At 44.2% G+C, this 18,718-nt stretch overlaps 1 protein-coding gene across 1 annotated transcript; it reads right to left on the bottom strand.

Annotated features, from left to right (window-relative positions):
• Positions 1–8,782: 8,782 nt before the first annotated feature.
• On the bottom strand, positions 8,783–9,879 carry LOC145396328 (uncharacterized). Its single transcript, XM_080269730.1, has 2 exons — positions 9,386–9,879; positions 8,783–9,344 (listed from the first exon to the last, which is right to left on the bottom strand). Exons 1-2 carry the CDS (start codon positions 9,877–9,879, stop codon positions 8,783–8,785), a joined length of 1,056 nt encoding a protein of 351 aa, XP_080125856.1.
• Positions 9,880–18,718: the final 8,839 nt, after the last annotated feature.

Below are 18,718 nucleotides of genomic sequence, written 5' to 3'. Positions count from 1 at the left end.
TCCTGCGCTTCACAAATATATAAAAGTGTATTGAGGTATTTACATATGTACAAAAACCATATCCCTATATACAAAAAAAAAAAAAAAAAAAAAAAAATTTTTTTAAAGATATATATAATAAATAGGAAACCACAACCAAGTTCATAAAATAAATCACAACTCTCTGAGTAATCTCGGAGATTCTGCTTTCAGGAAAGTCATCAATTTATTAGTCACACCAACGTCCCCACTCACCCAAGACACAGAATCAAGTGTGAAAGGGAGCCCATTTGTCCTACAGTAGGCAGCCAGAGAGGTACGTTCCCCAGCATACCTACTGCAGTACAAAAGGATGTGACTAATAGATAACACCGCGTCACAAGGTGGTACAACGCGGTGGAAATTGTCTGTTAATATATGGTAACATATGTGTTATTAGGAGTGGAATTCATGTGCGGAGGCGGGCTAAAGCGACCTCCTCCCCGTCTGTTTCCCTCGAGAGGAACTGGACCAGTCACATATGGTCCTTTTGACAGTCATGGAATTGCCAGGTCGGTCCAATGACTGCCACAGAAGATTAATTGATTTCTTTCTGAAAGAGAGACTAGATCTGTAGCTCACGAGGAACGTCCCAAGTCTCCTCGAGTTCTACAGCCCCTGATTTACATGCTAGTATGTCCAGCCTGCTCATTGCCGTACATGATACCGCAATGACCAGAGCACCCAGATCAGAGTGAAGGATTTAGCACATGTATGCAGCTTATTGATAATGTTTGTGCTCCAGGACCTCCCATGTGAATCAGTCCTACATGAATGAATTGCCTGAAGGGCTGACTTAGAGTCCGAAAAAAATGACAAAACTGTCGTGATCTGAACGCATAAGCAAAGTCTATAAGCTTGATCTACGGCAAATAATTCGGCAGTGAATACAGGTGTATGGGGGGGGCAACGGCGAAAACGGATGCGGCACTCCGTAGACCACACACTCGCACCCACGCATTCATCCATCTTAGAGCTTCATCGGTGTACAAGTGGAATGACCGCTAGGTGTCTAATGAGGATCATCCGGAACTTAACTGTCGTACCTCCACCTCCAGGTGCCTTGTACTTTGCGACGGGGAGCCAGTGTCAGTGTTGAATGTGGTGGCAAGTGACTCCCAGGGCGCTATTTTTGACGTTAAAACCTGATCCCCATTAGAAAGGTCGTACCCTAACGCCTCACAGAGGAAGTGAAGCCTCACAGCCACCGGCTTGAGGGCCGCATACAGCAGGTATTCCCACTGTAGGAGGATCCGACAGGTCGGAAGGCCAAGTGAGCGTTCACGGTGGGTGGTGATACCGTAAGAAAATAACAGGTGGTCACGTCGTAGGCGGAGGGGAGGCACATTAGCCTCCACTTCCAACCGCTCCACACGAGTACACCGAAGGGCTCCGAGACATATACGCAAGCATACGTTCTGAAGTACATCCAGTCTACGGAGGACGGCATCCGATGCCGACCCATACACCTGTGAGCCATAGTCAAGCTTAGAACGGATAAGAGACTTATACACCATCAATAAAGACGTTCTGTCTGCTCCCCACGATTTACTGGAAAGAAACTTAAGGACGTTTACTTTTTTACTACAAGAAGCAAGCAAATGATTAATGTGTGTTCTCCAACTGAGCCTACTGTCAAAATGTAGACCCAGGAATCTGACTGAATTTTGAAAAGGTATCGGCTGATTATCTAAAGTTAAATGCAAAGGAGGTACGTTAAGTTTACGAGTAAAAACAACACCGACACACTTAAGGACGGAAAATTTAAATCCCCACTCCAGGGCCCAACGCTGAACAGATTCAAGTGCCAGTTGAATCTGCTGTGCCGAGGATTGTGCATTGCGGGAAGAGTGCCACTGCACAATCATCAGCATAGAGTGAGTATCTAATCGTCCTGGGGACGGAAGCGGACGACAGAATGTCATTAATGGCAACGCTGAACAAAGTAGGGCTAAGCACACTTCCTTGTGGTACCCCGTTCTCTTGGACAAATATGTCCAGTTACGTTACAGGGTAACCTGACAGAAAACATTCTGTCAGTAAGGAAGTTCTGAAGGAAAATGGGCAAATTACCTCTTAAACCATAAGCGTAGAGTTTACGTAGTATTCCGTTTCACCAGGTCATATCATAAGCCTTATGAATATCCAGAAAAATTCCTATCATGAATTCGCGATTGGCAAAAGCCTCGGCTATGCAATGCTCCAGGTGCACTAAATGATCCAGAGTGGACCTGTATTTACGGAATCCACTCTGTTGATCATTTAACACACCCTTCGACTCTAAAACAAAAAGTAACCTTTTATTAACCATACGTTCAAAAACCTTACATAGAACCAGTCAGTTAGCGCAATAGGTCGAAACGAGCTGGGACTCGTAAGGCGACCGTCTCGGCGAGGTATCGGTATGACGTGCGCGTAGTGCCATGAGTTTGGGAACGTGCGAGACGCCCAAATCTCATTGTACACCGCTAACAGCTAACTCAGGTTGGCCTGAGTAAGATGCTGGATCATACCGTACGTAATGGTGGATGGACCGGGACTAGAGCCTTTACAGGATTTAAGGGCAAGGAGAAGTTCATCTAACGTAAATTCGGAGTTGTAGCTGGTCTCTCCGTCTTCCGTGGCAAAGTCTAAGTTTTGCAGCTCAGCCGTATGCTTATGGTGGAGAAAGCGAGGATCATAGTTTGCTGAGCTGCTTACCTGGGCAAAATGGTCGGCAATAGTATTGGCAATATCCACGGGATCGTCAATTACATTCCCGGCCACCTCAAGTGTGGTGATTGGTGACCGGGTGTACTTGTTGTTTAGTACATTTATGGTGGACCAGACCTGACTTAGTGGGGTGGAGCGATTCACCGTGGACACAAAACTACGCCAGTTAGTCCGTTTTGCCGCTTTAATTGTCCTCCTTGCCTCAGCCTTAGCTGCTTTGTAGGCAATAAAGTTTGATTCTGTTGGCTGTTTCTCAAAAATCCTGTATCTCCTATTGCGCTTTGTGAGTGCTTGTCGGCAATCTGGTGTCCACCACGAAACTCTACGCTTGTTTGGAATTGTAGATGTCTTGGGAATAGCAGCCTCAGCTGCGTGTATAATGGAAGTCTGTAGGTGTGAAACTTTCTCGTCAATGTTATCTCCCGATATATCTAGATTGGCGACCCGTGAGTAGTACCCCAATCTGCTTTCTTAAAGCTAAATATAGGTAGTGGAGGAGGTCGAGAATCGTCGCGTGCATAAGAAAGACAGATTGGAAAATGATCGCTACCCATCGAGTCGTCATATGGGTCCCAAGAGATGTTAGTGTGTATATCGGGAGATGACAAGGATAGATCTATACATGACAATGTTACCAGTGCGGTCATCTACACGAGTCGCTCTACCATTGTTTAGAAGACAGAGGTTTGACTGTAGTATTAGGTCGGCTACTTGCTCCCCTGCCATCACTCCTCAAGCTTCCCCATTGACAGTGATGGGCATTAAACTCGCCTAAAATTAACTTATGACCCGGAAGTTGATGGGTTAGTGAAGTGAAAGCATCACCATCAATGGGACCACGGGGAGGACAGTAGATAGAACAAATAGACAGATACGTGTTATTAAATTTTACTCTGCACGCGAGCAGCTTCCAGAGTAGAGCTTAGAATCACTTCCGTTTGTGGGTGTGATTTGTGGGTGTATATGGCGACTCCGTGACCATCATATCTTCTATACGAATGGTAGTGTTTTGAACTGTGGAGGATCTGGGTGATCCACCAAGCGCGTCTCCTGTAAACAAACAACGTCTGGCCTGTGTATAGATAGCAAAATTGCTATATTGTGGAATTTATTCCCAAGAGTCCTACAATTCCATTGTAACACAGTGAATGTGGCGGTTTAAGATTTACGAGAGGGGCCAGTGTGCTTAGCTTTTTTATGCCACCCGCCGCCGGACGAGTGGCTACCGGGGGACCTATCCCGGTGCTTACTAACGGAAACCTCCATATGTTGCTCATCAATAACTAGGCTCCCAGAGCCCCCCGAGGAAGAGCTAACTCTTCTCTCCCTCGCTGGACCAGGAGCAGGAAGAACAAGAGGACGTGGCTGTTTCTTAAGGGTGGTCATATTACTCTTACTAGAGTTGTCAGACTTCTGTTTAGGCTTTACTGACTGAGAGGCAGCAGCAGCCTGAGAGTAGCAAGGTGTAACAGGGGTGTCAGTTTGAGAGGTGGATTGGATAGGAGGCTCAGATGGAGAGGTAGAGTGTGTGTCAAGAGGAACAGGTTCAGGGTCAGTCTGTGTTTCAACAGAACACATCACGGGACGGGACATTACCGCCGAAGCATAGGACCTATTTGGCGTGGGAGTTGCATGCAACTCCTTCACCTTTTTCCTAGCTTCGTAGTAGGAAATGCCCTCAGTTGCTTTCACTACGCAGACCTCCTTCTCCTCCTTCCACTTGGGACAATCCCTAGAGGAAGTGGAGTGTGCGCCCTTGCAGTGAAAACAACGTACCATCTCCGATGTGCAGTGTTCAGCATCATGTCCCTGTGTTCCACATTTGCCACACACTGACTGGGAAGCCCGACAAGTCTTATCGCCGTGCCCGTACAATCGACACCTTGAACAACGAAGTGGATTAGGGATATAAGGTCTTACGTTAACAATTTCGTATCCAACTTTGACATGGTCTGGGAGTGGGAAACTTTTCCAAAAGTCAAGACAATAGTGGCAGTCTTCGTCCTCATGCCTTCAGAAAATCTGGTTATAAATCGGGCATTGATTACGTCCTGTTGAGCAAGTTCCCGTATGATCTCGTCCTCTTCCATGACCATAAGATCCCTGCAGGTGATAACACCTTTGCAGGAATTCATGGCGTGCGGGATCTTCGGCTCGACATCATATTCATAGAACTTACAAAGTTTCATCAAATCTTTTACCTGGGAGGAGTTGAAGGTTTTGATGAGGAGATCTCCATTTGCAAGTTTTTTCACCTGTTCCACCTCCCCAGCACAGTAATCAATCACTTTCTTGATGATGAAAGGATTGATACTGCTCAAGGGAGTGGAACCGAGAGCATGGAGCGTTACAAACTGTACATTATTTACATTAATGTCCAGATCGGTACGAGTCTGGGGCCGTTCAGTCAGTGGGCGGTCAGTCCGTGGTACAGTCCTAGGTTCGTCAGGACCACCTCCCCCCCTGAAGGGGGGGGAGGCGGCAGGGGCGTCCGACATAGTAACCCCCCCCCCTAACGGGGGAAGTGGGAAGAAGGACGAAAACGAGCAAGGGACAAAACACACCGGGACCAAACACCTAAGGCTGAAATTGCCCTCTCAAACCACTCCAGGGAGGCCCGACCTTGTTAATTCACGCCCCAGAGCGATCAGTGGGGGGGACCCTCCGTGGGCAGCAAGCAAAGGTAATCTCAGTACACAGGAACAGACACCTACTGTTCCAAACTAACAGGAAGGGGAGGAAAGTGAGAAACTAGCTAGCCTAACGCATACCAGAAGGGTGAAAAAAAAAAAAGCTATTTGCCGGTGAGGCAGCCCTAGAAAGCTAGAGGAGAGGTCAGCAGCACACAACCTCACTCTCCACGACCATGCATAAAAGTGTTATTCTCACTGCCTCGTTAATAAACAGCCAACCCTTTCATCAGGTCGGTTTGATAACTGACAGATTCGAACAAAGTTCGACACAGGATGAATTCTTTTCTTAAATATACATAAAATGGGATCAGCACCAACTTAACAGACATAGCATGACACATAGACATAGCATGCCACATAGACATAGCATGCCACATAGACATAGCATGCCACATAGACATAGCATGCCACATAGACATAGCATGCCACATAGACATAGCATGCCACATAGACATAGCATGCCACATAGACATAGCATGCCACATAGACATAGCATGCCACATAGACATAGCATGACACATAGACATAGCATGACACATAGACATAGCATGACACATAGACATAGCATGACACATAGACATAGCATGACACATAGACATAGCATGACACATAGACATAGCATGACACATAGACATAGCATGACACATAGACATAGCATGACACATAGACATAGCATGACACATAGACATAGCATGACACATAGACATAGCATGACACATAGACATAGCATGACACATAGACATAGCATGACACATAGACATAGCATGACACATAGACATAGCATGACACATAGACATAGCATGACACATAGACATAGCATGACACATAGACATAGCATGACACATAGACATAGCATGACACATAGACATAGCATGACACATAGACATAGCATGACACATAGACATAGCATGACACATAGACATAGCATGACACATAGACATAGCATGACACATAGACATAGCATGACACATAGACATAGCATGACACATAGACATAGCATGACACAGACATAGCATGACACATAGACATAGCATGACACATAGACATAGCATGACACATAGACATAGCATGACACATAGACATAGCATGACACATAGACATAGCATGACACATAGACATAGCATGACACATAGACATAGCATGACACATAGACATAGCATGACACATAGACATAGCATGACACATAGACATAGCATGACACATAGACATAGCATGACACATAGACATAGCATGACACATAGACATAGCATGACACATAGACATAGCATGACACATAGACATAGCATGACACATAGACATAGCATGACACATAGACATAGCATGACACATAGACATAGCATGACACATAGACATAGCATGACACATAGACATAGCATGACACATAGACATAGCATGACACATAGACATAGCATGACACATAGACATAGCATGACACATAGACATAGCATGACACATAGACATAGCATGACACATAGACATAGCATGACACATAGACATAGCATGACACATAGACATAGCATGACACATAGACATAGCATGACACATAGACATAGCATGACACATAGACATAGCATGACACATAGACATAGCATGACACATAGACATAGCATGACACATAGACATAGCATGACACATAGACATAGCATGACACATAGACATAGCATGACACATAGACATAGCATGACACATAGACATAGCATGACACATAGACATAGCATGACACATAGACATAGCATGACACATAGACATAGCATGACACATAGACATAGCATGACACATAGACATAGCATGACACATAGACATAGCATGACACATAGACATAGCATGACACATAGACATAGCATGACACATAGACATAGCATGACACATAGACATAGCATGACATAGACATAGACATAGCATGACATAGCCATAGACATAGCATGACATAGCCATAGACATAGCATGACATAGCCATAGACATAGCATGACATAGCCATAGACATAGCATGACATAGCCATAGACATAGCATGACATAGCCATAGACATAGCATGACACATAGACATAGCATGACACATAGACATAGCATGACACATAGACATAGCATGACACATAGACATAGCATGACACATAGACATAGCATGACACATAGACATAGCATGACACATAGACATAGCATGACACATAGACATAGCATGACACATAGACATAGCATGACACATAGACATAGCATGACACATAGACATAGCATGACACATAGACATAGCATGACACATAGACATAGCATGACACATAGACATAGCATGACACATAGACATAGCATGACACATAGACATAGCATGACACATAGACATAGCATGACACATAGACATAGCATGACACATAGACATAGCATGACACATAGACATAGCATGACACATAGACATAGCATGACACATAGACATAGCATGACACATAGACATAGCATGACACATAGACATAGCATGACACATATACATATATTGAAACATAGACATAGCATGACACATAGACATAGCATGACACATAGACATAGCATGACACATAGACATAGCATGACACATAGACATAGCATGACACATAGACATAGCATGACACATAGACATAGCATGACACATAGACATAGCATGACACATAGACATAGCATGACACATAGACATAGCATGACACATAGACATAGCATGACACATAGACATAGCATGACACATAGACATAGCATGACACATAGACATAGCATGACACATAGACATAGCATGACACATAGACATAACATCATGACACATAGACATAGCATGACACATAGACATAGCATGACACATAGACATAGCATGACACATAGACATAGCATGACACATAGACATAGCATGACACATAGACATAGCATGACACATAGACATAGCATGACACATAGACATAGCATGACACATAGACATAGCATGACACATAGACATAGCATGACACATAGACATAGCATGACACATAGACATAGCATGACACATAGACATAGCATGACACATAGACATAGCATGACACATAGACATAGCATGACACATAGACATAGCATGACACATAGACATAGCATGACACATAGACATAGCATGACACATAGACCTAGCATGACACATAGACATAGCATGACACATAGACATAGCATGACACATAGACATAGCATGACACATAGACATAGCATGACACATAGACATAGCATGACACATAGACATAGCATGACACATAGACATAGCATGACACATAGACATAGCATGACAGACATAGCATGACAGACATAGCATGACAGACATAGCATGACAGACATAGCATGACACACATAGCATGACAGACATAGCACTCCCCCCTGATCTTCTAAAGATCACTATATTGGAAGAGCCGTACTGGACGGCGCTCCCTAGAACCTCGACGGGGCAGTGGTCTCCCTGGACTATCTACTTCGTCTTCACTTGATGTATCACTTGACATAGACTCATTCGAAGGACCTCTCACATCGATTAGCAAATCATCTTCTGTTTCTGATTCAGGGCTTTCTTCAGCTAGTGAATCCTCTGGGGCAGTAGACAGCGATGTTGCCAGCCTTAGGTCACGCACATGACGAGGCATACCATCCACCTCGACGTTCTGGGCAGATGCAACTCGCGTTACTGTGCCCTCTGTGCTTCGAGAATCGCAGAGTCTGCTGGGATGCCGGATCCATACACGATCACCGACGCTGAAGCAATGTTCTTCCACCGGCTGATCTTGCAGAGTTACTCCGTCGATACCCAGCAGTCTGACCTCGTATCTAAATATCTGGTTGGCAGGGGCAGATGAGGCATCATCACCTCGTGGAATAACGTTGTAGCGGTACACTGAGTCAGCTCGGAACAGCCTTTCCGTGCCAGTATAGTTTTCACGGTTCGATGATTTCTCTCTGATATTCCATTACCAGATGGAGCATTGGCACACCGATACCTGATGACCATACCCCAACGCCTGGCGAACTCTTTGATCGTTGAGCTACGGAAGCTGGCAGCATTGTCAGTTAATAGCTCCTTAGGTGCTCCACGTTCATAAAACACAGACTCTAGCTGTTCAACAACACTGATGACATCTTGCCGCCTGAGTCTTTTCCAGATGGCGTAACGTGTTGGCCCACAGTCGATGAGCGTCAGATAGTGCTGGTTTCTGACATGACAGACGTCCATGCTAACTCTGCTCCAGATCTCTGAAACCCCCAACTCCCCTTTCTTCCACTTCTCTGGTGCCGGATCAAAGGATTGACATTCTTCATAACTCTGAAGAACACTGCGAACCTGCTGCCTCTGAACCGTAGGATAGAGCCTTCTGCAGAAGTACAGTGTGCGCTTGATGCCGGGATGCCCGCTGGTTTCATGAATGTTAACGATGTCCCTGTCTGAAACACTGGCAACAGCTGCACAGCTTGTCTGCCCGTTTGCTAGTGTCATCCACCTCTTCGGTACTCGTGTTAGCGCATCTGCTTTGTTTTCAGTAGAAGACACAAACTTTACTTCCAGACACAGATTATACTCGACGATGATAGATTTAAAAAGTCTCTAGGCGCCTACGGATCAACATTTCACTGGAAGCTCTAGTCTTCAAACGAGATTTTCCTGAGAGAGCATCCAGCGATCCAGTGGAACACAGTTCTTGAGTCAGTCATAAGAGTCCAGCTGTTTCATCTTCCAGGAGATTGCAAGATTTATCCCCTTAATAACAGCGTCCAGCTCCGCAAGATTAATGTGAGAGCACTCGTCCCGTCGTAACCAACACGAGTCTTCAATAACTTCACCTTTTCCCTCCAACACAGCTCCCAATGCGAGTGAACTTGCATCTACCGCATAGTATAGCTTCGTCTCCCGCCACATCCCATCGTCCTCGGGCTGGGACCGAGTTCTTCACCCGCTCCAAGGTGTCCACAAGCATCGAGTGCAAACTGAGGTCATTAATCTCGTCGTCCCACGTAGTCGTGACCTCATTGGCCCGTCTTTTAATGTCTGTACGCCGCCACTGCAACCAGCCACAAACAGGAAGGCGACTCGTTAGCTGCCCGCAGAGTGAAAAACACTGTCCGCCTAGTCAGCTTTTCAGGTAGCTTGCCAACGCCGTTATCACGCTTCCAGACGAGACGATCGTGCTCCCCCAGACTCTAATGCCCAGCACACGAGCTCCTTCAGACACAATCTCGGGAGGTTTGCAGAGCAGGCCGTGACGACTGAGGTGACATTCCACTTCTGCTGCACTCGCCACACTTTCGTCCACCAGAATATCGTCCAGGTATGGTGAAGTGGCGCGGTTTATCTTCTCGTCCATGCTCAACACACGACTCAGGACCTCCTTCAATACTAGTGGTGCGATGTTCAGTCCAAAGCCCAGTCTAGTCAAACAGTAACGTCTCCCACGGAACACCACTGTCTGGGACGACCATAGCGATCTGTGAACGTGTATCTGTAGGTAAGCCTTGCGCAAGTCAATGAAAGCGACCCTCTGTCCACGCCTGCGCCACTCCCGTATCTTCTCAGTGCAGACGTCCGCTTCAGCTGTGTGCAAATTAAGATGGGCATTCAACTCACGAAAATCAAGGACAGGGCGTACTTTTTCTTGTTTTGCTGCACGACAGCCATCAGAGGGATAGTTCCTTTCACAGGGCCATGTATACTCGTTGTATGGAACCAGCCATCCGTCCTTAATCCATTCACACAATTCATTTTCATATTCTTTTCGAGCTTCATTCGGCACCCTGTATTCAGAGACAGTATTCAGTAGTCGTGGAGGCTCTGAGTTATCACGCCAGTTCCACAACGCTGTCCACTTTTTAGCTGCACTGTCATATGTTACTTCAAAATCCCTCTCGACAATATTTCGTTGTATGGTAGGTACTGTCACGGCTGAAGCCTGCACTTCCTCAATACCAAATCGCACTTTGTCCGGTGAATGCACTGTCACTCCCTGCAGGGCTTCAACACCATTCATGCCCAGAATAAAGTCAAAATTAAGCGGCTTGGAAGGCACTACAATCACATTCACAGACACGGACACTCCTGACAATAGCTGGACTGTTACCACACCTGTTCCCATACACATATAAAGCTCACCGCTTACTGTCCTAACACTGATATTTCCTTTGGTCCAGCGAGAGCACATGGAAACGTGTGCAATACTCTGAGTACAGCCGGTGTCTACCAGGGCATCACAGTTCTTTCCATCAACAACCAAGCGAGTCACTGGTAAAGCGCCTCTCACTGACGGTGTGGAGAGGAGGCTGGCGCTGGTCCCACCTCTCCTGATCCATTTTCCGAAGGGCATGAGGTAGCGATGTGGCCTCGTCCCCCGCATCTGAAGCAGCACACATTACCTCACCCACCTCTACCTCTGCGCACACCAGTCCAGCCTGGCAGTCACGAGCGTAGTGGTTCGGCTGGTTACAGGAATGGCAGCGCACACCACCAACACCAACTAATGCAGGAGCCACTGTGTGCTGTCTGGAGCCGGCTGGTTGTGCTGATGCCCCATCATCGAGGTAATTATCAGCTAGAACAGCTCGAGCACGGTTCAGAAGTTGGTTAATATCCATAGTTTCCATGCGTGAACCAGCTCTCAGAATGTGGCGAACAGCTTCTGGAAGACCAGCTAAAAAAGCACAACATAGACCGGCGTGGGTCATTCCTCCAAATCGTGTAGCAAGGTGGCGCAGGTCAGCCAAGTACACGTCAACAGACTCGCCATCACGCAGCCTACGGTCCACAAACTGCACATAGGCAACAAACTTGTCTGCAGCAAATGCTGAGGTGAGTGCATTCTTTATGGTGTCGAAGTTCCCCTTGTCTACGCTGCTGAGCTGCTGATAAACAGAGAAAGCCCCGCCTGTGAGTCGCAGTGGCACAATGGTGTGTAGATCAGAGATCCCTCGTAGCAGACAAACCAGCTCCAGCTTTTCGATCCACTCTACCACCGAGTGCGAAGTACCGTCAAATTCCGGGATCAGACGAAGTTCCGTCGTAAGGCTGTCTCCTCGGGCTGAGGTTGACGATGCCGGTTTGCCACTATCACTCCCGTCCATCATAAGTTGCGAGAGAATGCCTAGATAGCTTGTAATAAAGTCTGGGCACAGGCAAGGGAAGGAGGAAGACAACCTCTTCGACAGCTGGTTTTATTCTCACTGCCTCGTTAATAAACAGCCAACCCTTTCATCAGGTCGGTTTGATAACTGACAGATTCGAACAAAGTTCGACACAGGATGAATTCTTTTCTTAAATATACATAAAATGGGATCAGCACCAACTTAACAGACATAGCATGACAGACATAGCATGAAAGACATAGCATGACAGACATAGCATGACATAGTGTTACGGAACAGAGAAAGATAATGTACACTTTAAGTGAGAATGCTAAAAATCACTACTGTCCCGTAAAGTTCCAGGTTCAAAACAAAAGAGTTAGGTAAAATTACAAGTTAAAGTTTAATGCTCAAACTAACAACAAAACATTCAGGACTCATAAGGATAATGTAATGGCAAATAAACAGGTTAAATATATGGTTAACTGCAATAGCCTCTATTAACACGAAATTAGCAAGAGTAAATTTATCTAAGTCAGCCCTGATAAAAATGAGATACCAGATAATACTCAGTGAATGCCAGATAAATAATTACAGATACAAACTATTATAAAAAATGACTGACATAAAGAACCCTACATGAATTACAAAAACTTCACTAGGCCTACAAATTAAACTTATGCTATACAGTACAAGAAAAATGCAATAACAGTTATACTCAGATTACACACAGCTGCTAGATGTTTGGAGATTTCTTGAGCACTCACAATAATAATATCTGTACAGGGGAGGACAGAGATGTGAACAAAATGAGGAGCAGATCTAAGTGGCAATGATGCAGAGACTGAGCTCATTATATAGGGGCCGGCAGAGCCTGATACAACTTGTAAGAGGACGCGCAAATGAAAGCCATGGGGACTTAGAGTTCACAATCCCGCTCTGGACAACAGAGAGAACGACTTACTCTACTATAACGGTAGAAGGGGGGGACTGAGGCAGAACACGCTCGTGATCAAACATGCAGCATACTGTGCGTTAAAATTACACAAAGGATGATGAAATCATAGGCTATGTAACACCTCCCCACAAAGAAAAAGAAATTTACAAAGGAAATTTCTTATTACTCTAAAACAATCTGTCTAAAGTCTAGATAAGCAATCTGCAATAACATTTTCTTTCCCCTTGACATGTTGTATGTCTAATGAATACTCCTGAAGAAGTAGACTCCATCTTGTCAATCTCTGATTTTATCTTTAAACTTACTAAGGAATTTCAGTGGGTTATGATCGGTATAAATGACTATGGGGTCAAAACCAGAACACAAATAAAATGAAAAATGCTGTAAACCCAAAATCAAGGCCAAAAGCTCTTTCTCAATAGTGGAGTAGTTCTTTTGAGGTGGAGTGAACTTCTTACTGTAGTAAGATACAGGGTGTTCAATACCCTGATCATCCTCTTGCAGCAAAACAGCCCCAGCTCCTGTTTCACTTGCATCAACAGCCATCTTAAAAGGCTTAGCAAAATTTGGAGTAGCGAGCACTGGCTGACTTAATAGAATAGCTTTAAGTTTGTTGAAAGAGGATTCACAGTTATCGGTCCAGACAAATTTAACTCCCTTTTTCAGTAGGTCTGTAAGTGGTGATACAAGAACAGAAAAGTTAAGAACAAATCTCCTGTAATAACCTACCATTCCCAAAAATCTTTGTAGCTCTTTCTTACTTTTAGGTCTGGGAAGATCACTTATAACCTGAACCTTAGCTCCTGGTGGTGCAACATGTCCATCACCAATTACATACCCAAGGTACTGAACTTCAGCTTGACCAAACTCACACTTTGATAAATTAGCTACAAGATTAGCATGAACTAAACGGTCAAGAAAATTACTGACATGGCATAGGTGATCTTTCCAGTTGTCACTGAAGATTAATACATCATCAATATAAACAACACACCCTGCCAAACCCTCTCTTACAACATTCATGAGCTTCTGAAATGTGGCTGGTGCATTCTTCATACCATACGGCATTACAGAACATGCAAAAACCTTTCCTAGTGTTACAAAACATGAAATCTCCCTAGCACGTTCAGTCATAGGTACTTGCCAGTATCCCTTTAACAAATCAAACTTACTTATGTACCTAGCCTTTCCGATCTTGTCTATGCAATCTTCCACACGAGGGAGAGGGTAAGTGTCTGTTTTAGTTATCTGATTAACACGTCTGTAGTCAATGCAAAGCCGCTGTGACACACCTGGCTTAGGGACCAGAGTGACAGGAGAACTCCACTCGCTCTGACAGGGCTCAATCATCTTGTGGTCCAACAGGTAGCCAAGCTCCTTCTGGATGAGAGGAACTTTCACTGGGTTCACACGGTAAGGAGGCAATTTAATTGGCTTTGCGTCTCCAACATCGACATCATGCATCAACACAGTGGTTCTTCCTGGAGTAGCACGGAACACTTGCGGGTACTCCTGCAGTAATGCCGAAAACTCCTGCCTTTCCTTGAGAGGTAGATGAGAAAGCTTAGTCTGGAGATCATTCATGATATCAGGATTCTTCCCCAAACTATCACTCAGGCTCATACTGCATGGGAGAGCTTCACTTGTAGACTCGGGTGGAACAGCTACAGTGCAGACTGGATTATTTTCGTCCCGCCTGTGATATAACTTTAGCATGTTGATGTGACATAGTTGCTTGCTCTTTCTACGATCTGGTGTGGCGATGACATAGTTGACATCACTGAGTTTCTTCTCCACGAAATAAGGACCACTAAACTTGGCTTGAAGAGGTTGCCCATGAACTGGTAGCAGAATCAAAACCTGATCTCCTGGCTGAAAGTGGCGTAACCTGGACTTCTTATCATACCAAGTCTTCATCTTCTCCTGAGCAGCTCCTAAATTCTCTCTCGCCAGCTGTAAAGCAGTGGACAGCCGTTCTTTGAAATTCATCACATACTCCAGCAGGTTGACGTCATCTTCCTCCGACAGCCAGCATTCCTTGAGTAGCTTAAGGGGTCCTCTTACTTCATGGCCAAACAGTAGTTCAAAAGGTGAGAAGCCCAGTGATTCATTTGGAGATTCTCTTGCAGCAAACACAACGAATGGAAGACCTTTATCCCAGTCTTTCTGATGTTCCAAACAGTATTTCTTGAGCATCGATTTGAGTGTTTGATGATATCTCTCCAACGCTCCTTGGGTCTGGGGATGGTAAGCTGAAGACGTGATCTGGGTGATGCCCAACTCTTTCAGAGACTGCTTGAAAACGTTTGACATGAAATTACTTCCCCGGTCTGACTGTACCTCCTTAGGCAGACCAAACTTTGTGAAGAACCCCAGCATTTCCTTAACCACGTTCTTTGCTGAGATGTTTCTAAGTGGAATGGCTTCAGGATAACGAGTAGCCATGTCAATCGTGGTCAACACATACGAAAATCCTGAAGAAGTCTTAGGAAGAGGGCCCACAATATCCACCAACACACGGGTGAAAGGCGCCTCAAAAGGAGGAATGGGAACTAGAGGTGCAACCTTTTGGGTCTGATTACACTTCCCCACAACTTGACAGGTGTGACAAGACTTACAATACCAGGAAACATCCCTGAAGATACCTGGCCAGTAGAAGTGTTTCAAAATGCGTGCCACAGTCTTCCTCACTCCAAGGTGTCCTGCCAAACTGGAATCATGAGCCACTCGAATGATATCCTGCCTACAAACACGAGGGATGACAACTTGATGTACAACTTCCCACTCACAGTCGGCTGATGCTGTTGGGGGTCTCCACTTCCTCATAAGTACTCCTGACTTTACATAATAACAAGTAGAAGCACCGGCTGACTCTTCTTCACTGTAAGCAGAGTTAGCTAGACCTTTCAACTCAGGGTCAGCAACCTGCAACTCAACCAACTCTTGACGAGACAAATTATCAACACTACGGGGTACTGCCTCATCTGGTGAGTGGTCCAAATTAGCAAGAAAAGTGTCAGCTAGGATAACATCATCATCATCATTATCCTCTAAATCACCAGTAACTTTAGACTTAGCCCTAGTGACAGCACATGCAGGGAACACATCAGGGACATCACAATCCTGGGACGCAGCCACTGGCTCACTAGACAACTGAGGAGCTGGACACACTTGACTTCCACCAATATCATTTCCAAGTAAGAAAGTTACACCTGACATTGGGAGTGTCTCAACCAACCCAACCATAACAGAACCATTAACAAAACCAAACTCTAAATTCACTTTGCACAGAGGAACAGAGAAGTAATTATTCCCTACACCTTGTAAGATTACAGTTTCATCAGAGGAATTAAAATTAGAGCCTAGAACACTGGTCAGCATAAGGGATTGGCAAGCACCTGTATCACGATATATTTTAACTGATTTCCTGTCATTACTGTCCAGAGGACTGACAAAACCATCAGACAGGAAATTAGCACATGAACTCTTGAGAGTGTCACCCACGTTACTGCTCAAAGAGGAGCTCCATCATGAGAATTTAAGTTACCCCTCAAAGCAGGTTCAGTTAACTCAGTTAAAGAATTCTGGGAACTCTCAAGAGTGGACACTAGACCAATTGACTGAATATTTAAAGACTCCTTTTTGTTCACATCACGCTGTCTCCTGAAACATCTCTCCGTAGTATGACCAAGCTTACTACAATAAGTACATTTACTTTTCTGAAATCTAGAGGTGAAGCTGGTATTTACTTCCTGAGAAACATCATCTTTATTCTCTTTCCTGTTACCTGTACTCTGAGTAGGGGCAACGTACTTACTCTCAGCTTTCCCTTTTTCTCTAGAATATCTCTTGTGAGTGAGAACATACTCATCAGCTAAAACTGCAGCATCAGACAAATTATCTATTCTTTTCTCATCAAGATATAGGCTTACATCTTTACTAATACACCTTTTGAAATCCTCCAGCAAAATCATCTGCTTAAATTTACCAAAATCAGAATCCACATTCTTAGAATTTAACCACTGCTCTAACAAATCTTCTTTGATTTTTGCATACTCAACATGGGATTGCTTATCTTGCTTGTAAGTTGTCCTAAATTTTACTCTATAAGCTTCAGGAACAAGCTCATAGGCCTTAAGAATCAAGCCCTTAACTACATCATAATTATCAGATTGATCCTGAGGCAAAGATGCATAAGTTACTTGAGCTTTACCGGTGAGAACAGTTTGAAGGAGTACTGGCCAATACTCCTTAGGCCAATTAAAACCTGTAGCTACCCTCTCAAACAACTGAAAATACTTTGTTAAATCAGATTCATTAAAAGGAGGGACAAGTTTAACATTTTTAGCCACATCAAAATCATCAGAGCTAGATGATCCAGTTCCACCTTGTTTCATGCGATACTCATGGTCTGCCTGAATCCTAGCAAGTTCAATTTGTGCCTGAGCCTGTACCTGTGCCTCTTGAATACGAGCATTTGCCTCCTTAACATCAGCCTCCTTAGCACGTGCTTGAAATTCAGCTTCCTTCACACGAGCCTCCTGCAGGGCTAGCTGTAACTTAGCTAATTCAATCTGCGTTTGCTCATTTGGAGGAGTTACATTAAACAAGCTTTTATTAATCATGCCAACAATTTGATCTTTAGAATGATGAGAGTGAACTGCAATTCCCAATTGTTGAGCAACAAGCTTAAGTTCATTCTTTGTTCTGTTTTCTATATCACACACTGTTTGCACATTTGACAAAAAATCTTTGGCTTCATCAAGTGTAGAAATAGTAGCCATCATGAATATATCACAGTCACAAAATATCAAACAATATCCTTATGATAATATCCTGAATATCCTGATATGAGGTCGCCAATTTTATGTTACGGAACAGAGAAAGATAATGTACACTTTAAGTGAGAATGCTAAAAATCACTACTGTCCCGTAAAGTTCCAGGTTCAAAACAAAAGAGTTAGGTAAAATTACAAGTTAAAGTTTAATGCTCAAACTAACAACAAAACATTCAGGACTCATAAGGATAATGTAATGGCAAATAAACAGGTTAAATATATGGTTAACTGCAATAGCCTCTATTAACACGAAATTAGCACGAGTAAATTTATCTAAGTCAGCCCTGATAAAATGAGATACCAGATAATACTCAGTGAATGCCAGATAAATAATTACAGATACAAACTATTATAAAAAATGACTGACATAAAGAACCCTACATGAATTACAAAAACTTCACTAGGCCTACAAATTAAACTTATGCTATACA

The sequence above is a fragment of the Coenobita brevimanus genome, chromosome 4, assembly GCF_032717465.1.
Source record: "Coenobita brevimanus isolate Jiangsu-jjx chromosome 4, ASM3271746v2, whole genome shotgun sequence".
NCBI classification, from domain to species: domain Eukaryota; kingdom Metazoa; phylum Arthropoda; class Malacostraca; order Decapoda; family Coenobitidae; genus Coenobita; species Coenobita brevimanus.
This window is presented reverse-complemented; position numbering and strand designations above follow the sequence as displayed.

Coding starts and splice junctions, on each gene's coding strand:
- LOC145396328 (XM_080269730.1), bottom strand. CDS start 9,879: ATGACACTAGCAAACGGGCAGACAAGCTGTGCAGCTGTTGCCAGTGTT. Junction 9,345..9,385: donor CGTTGGGGTATGGTCATCAG/GTATCGGTGTGC, acceptor ATGGAATATCAG/AGAGAAATCATCGAACCGTG.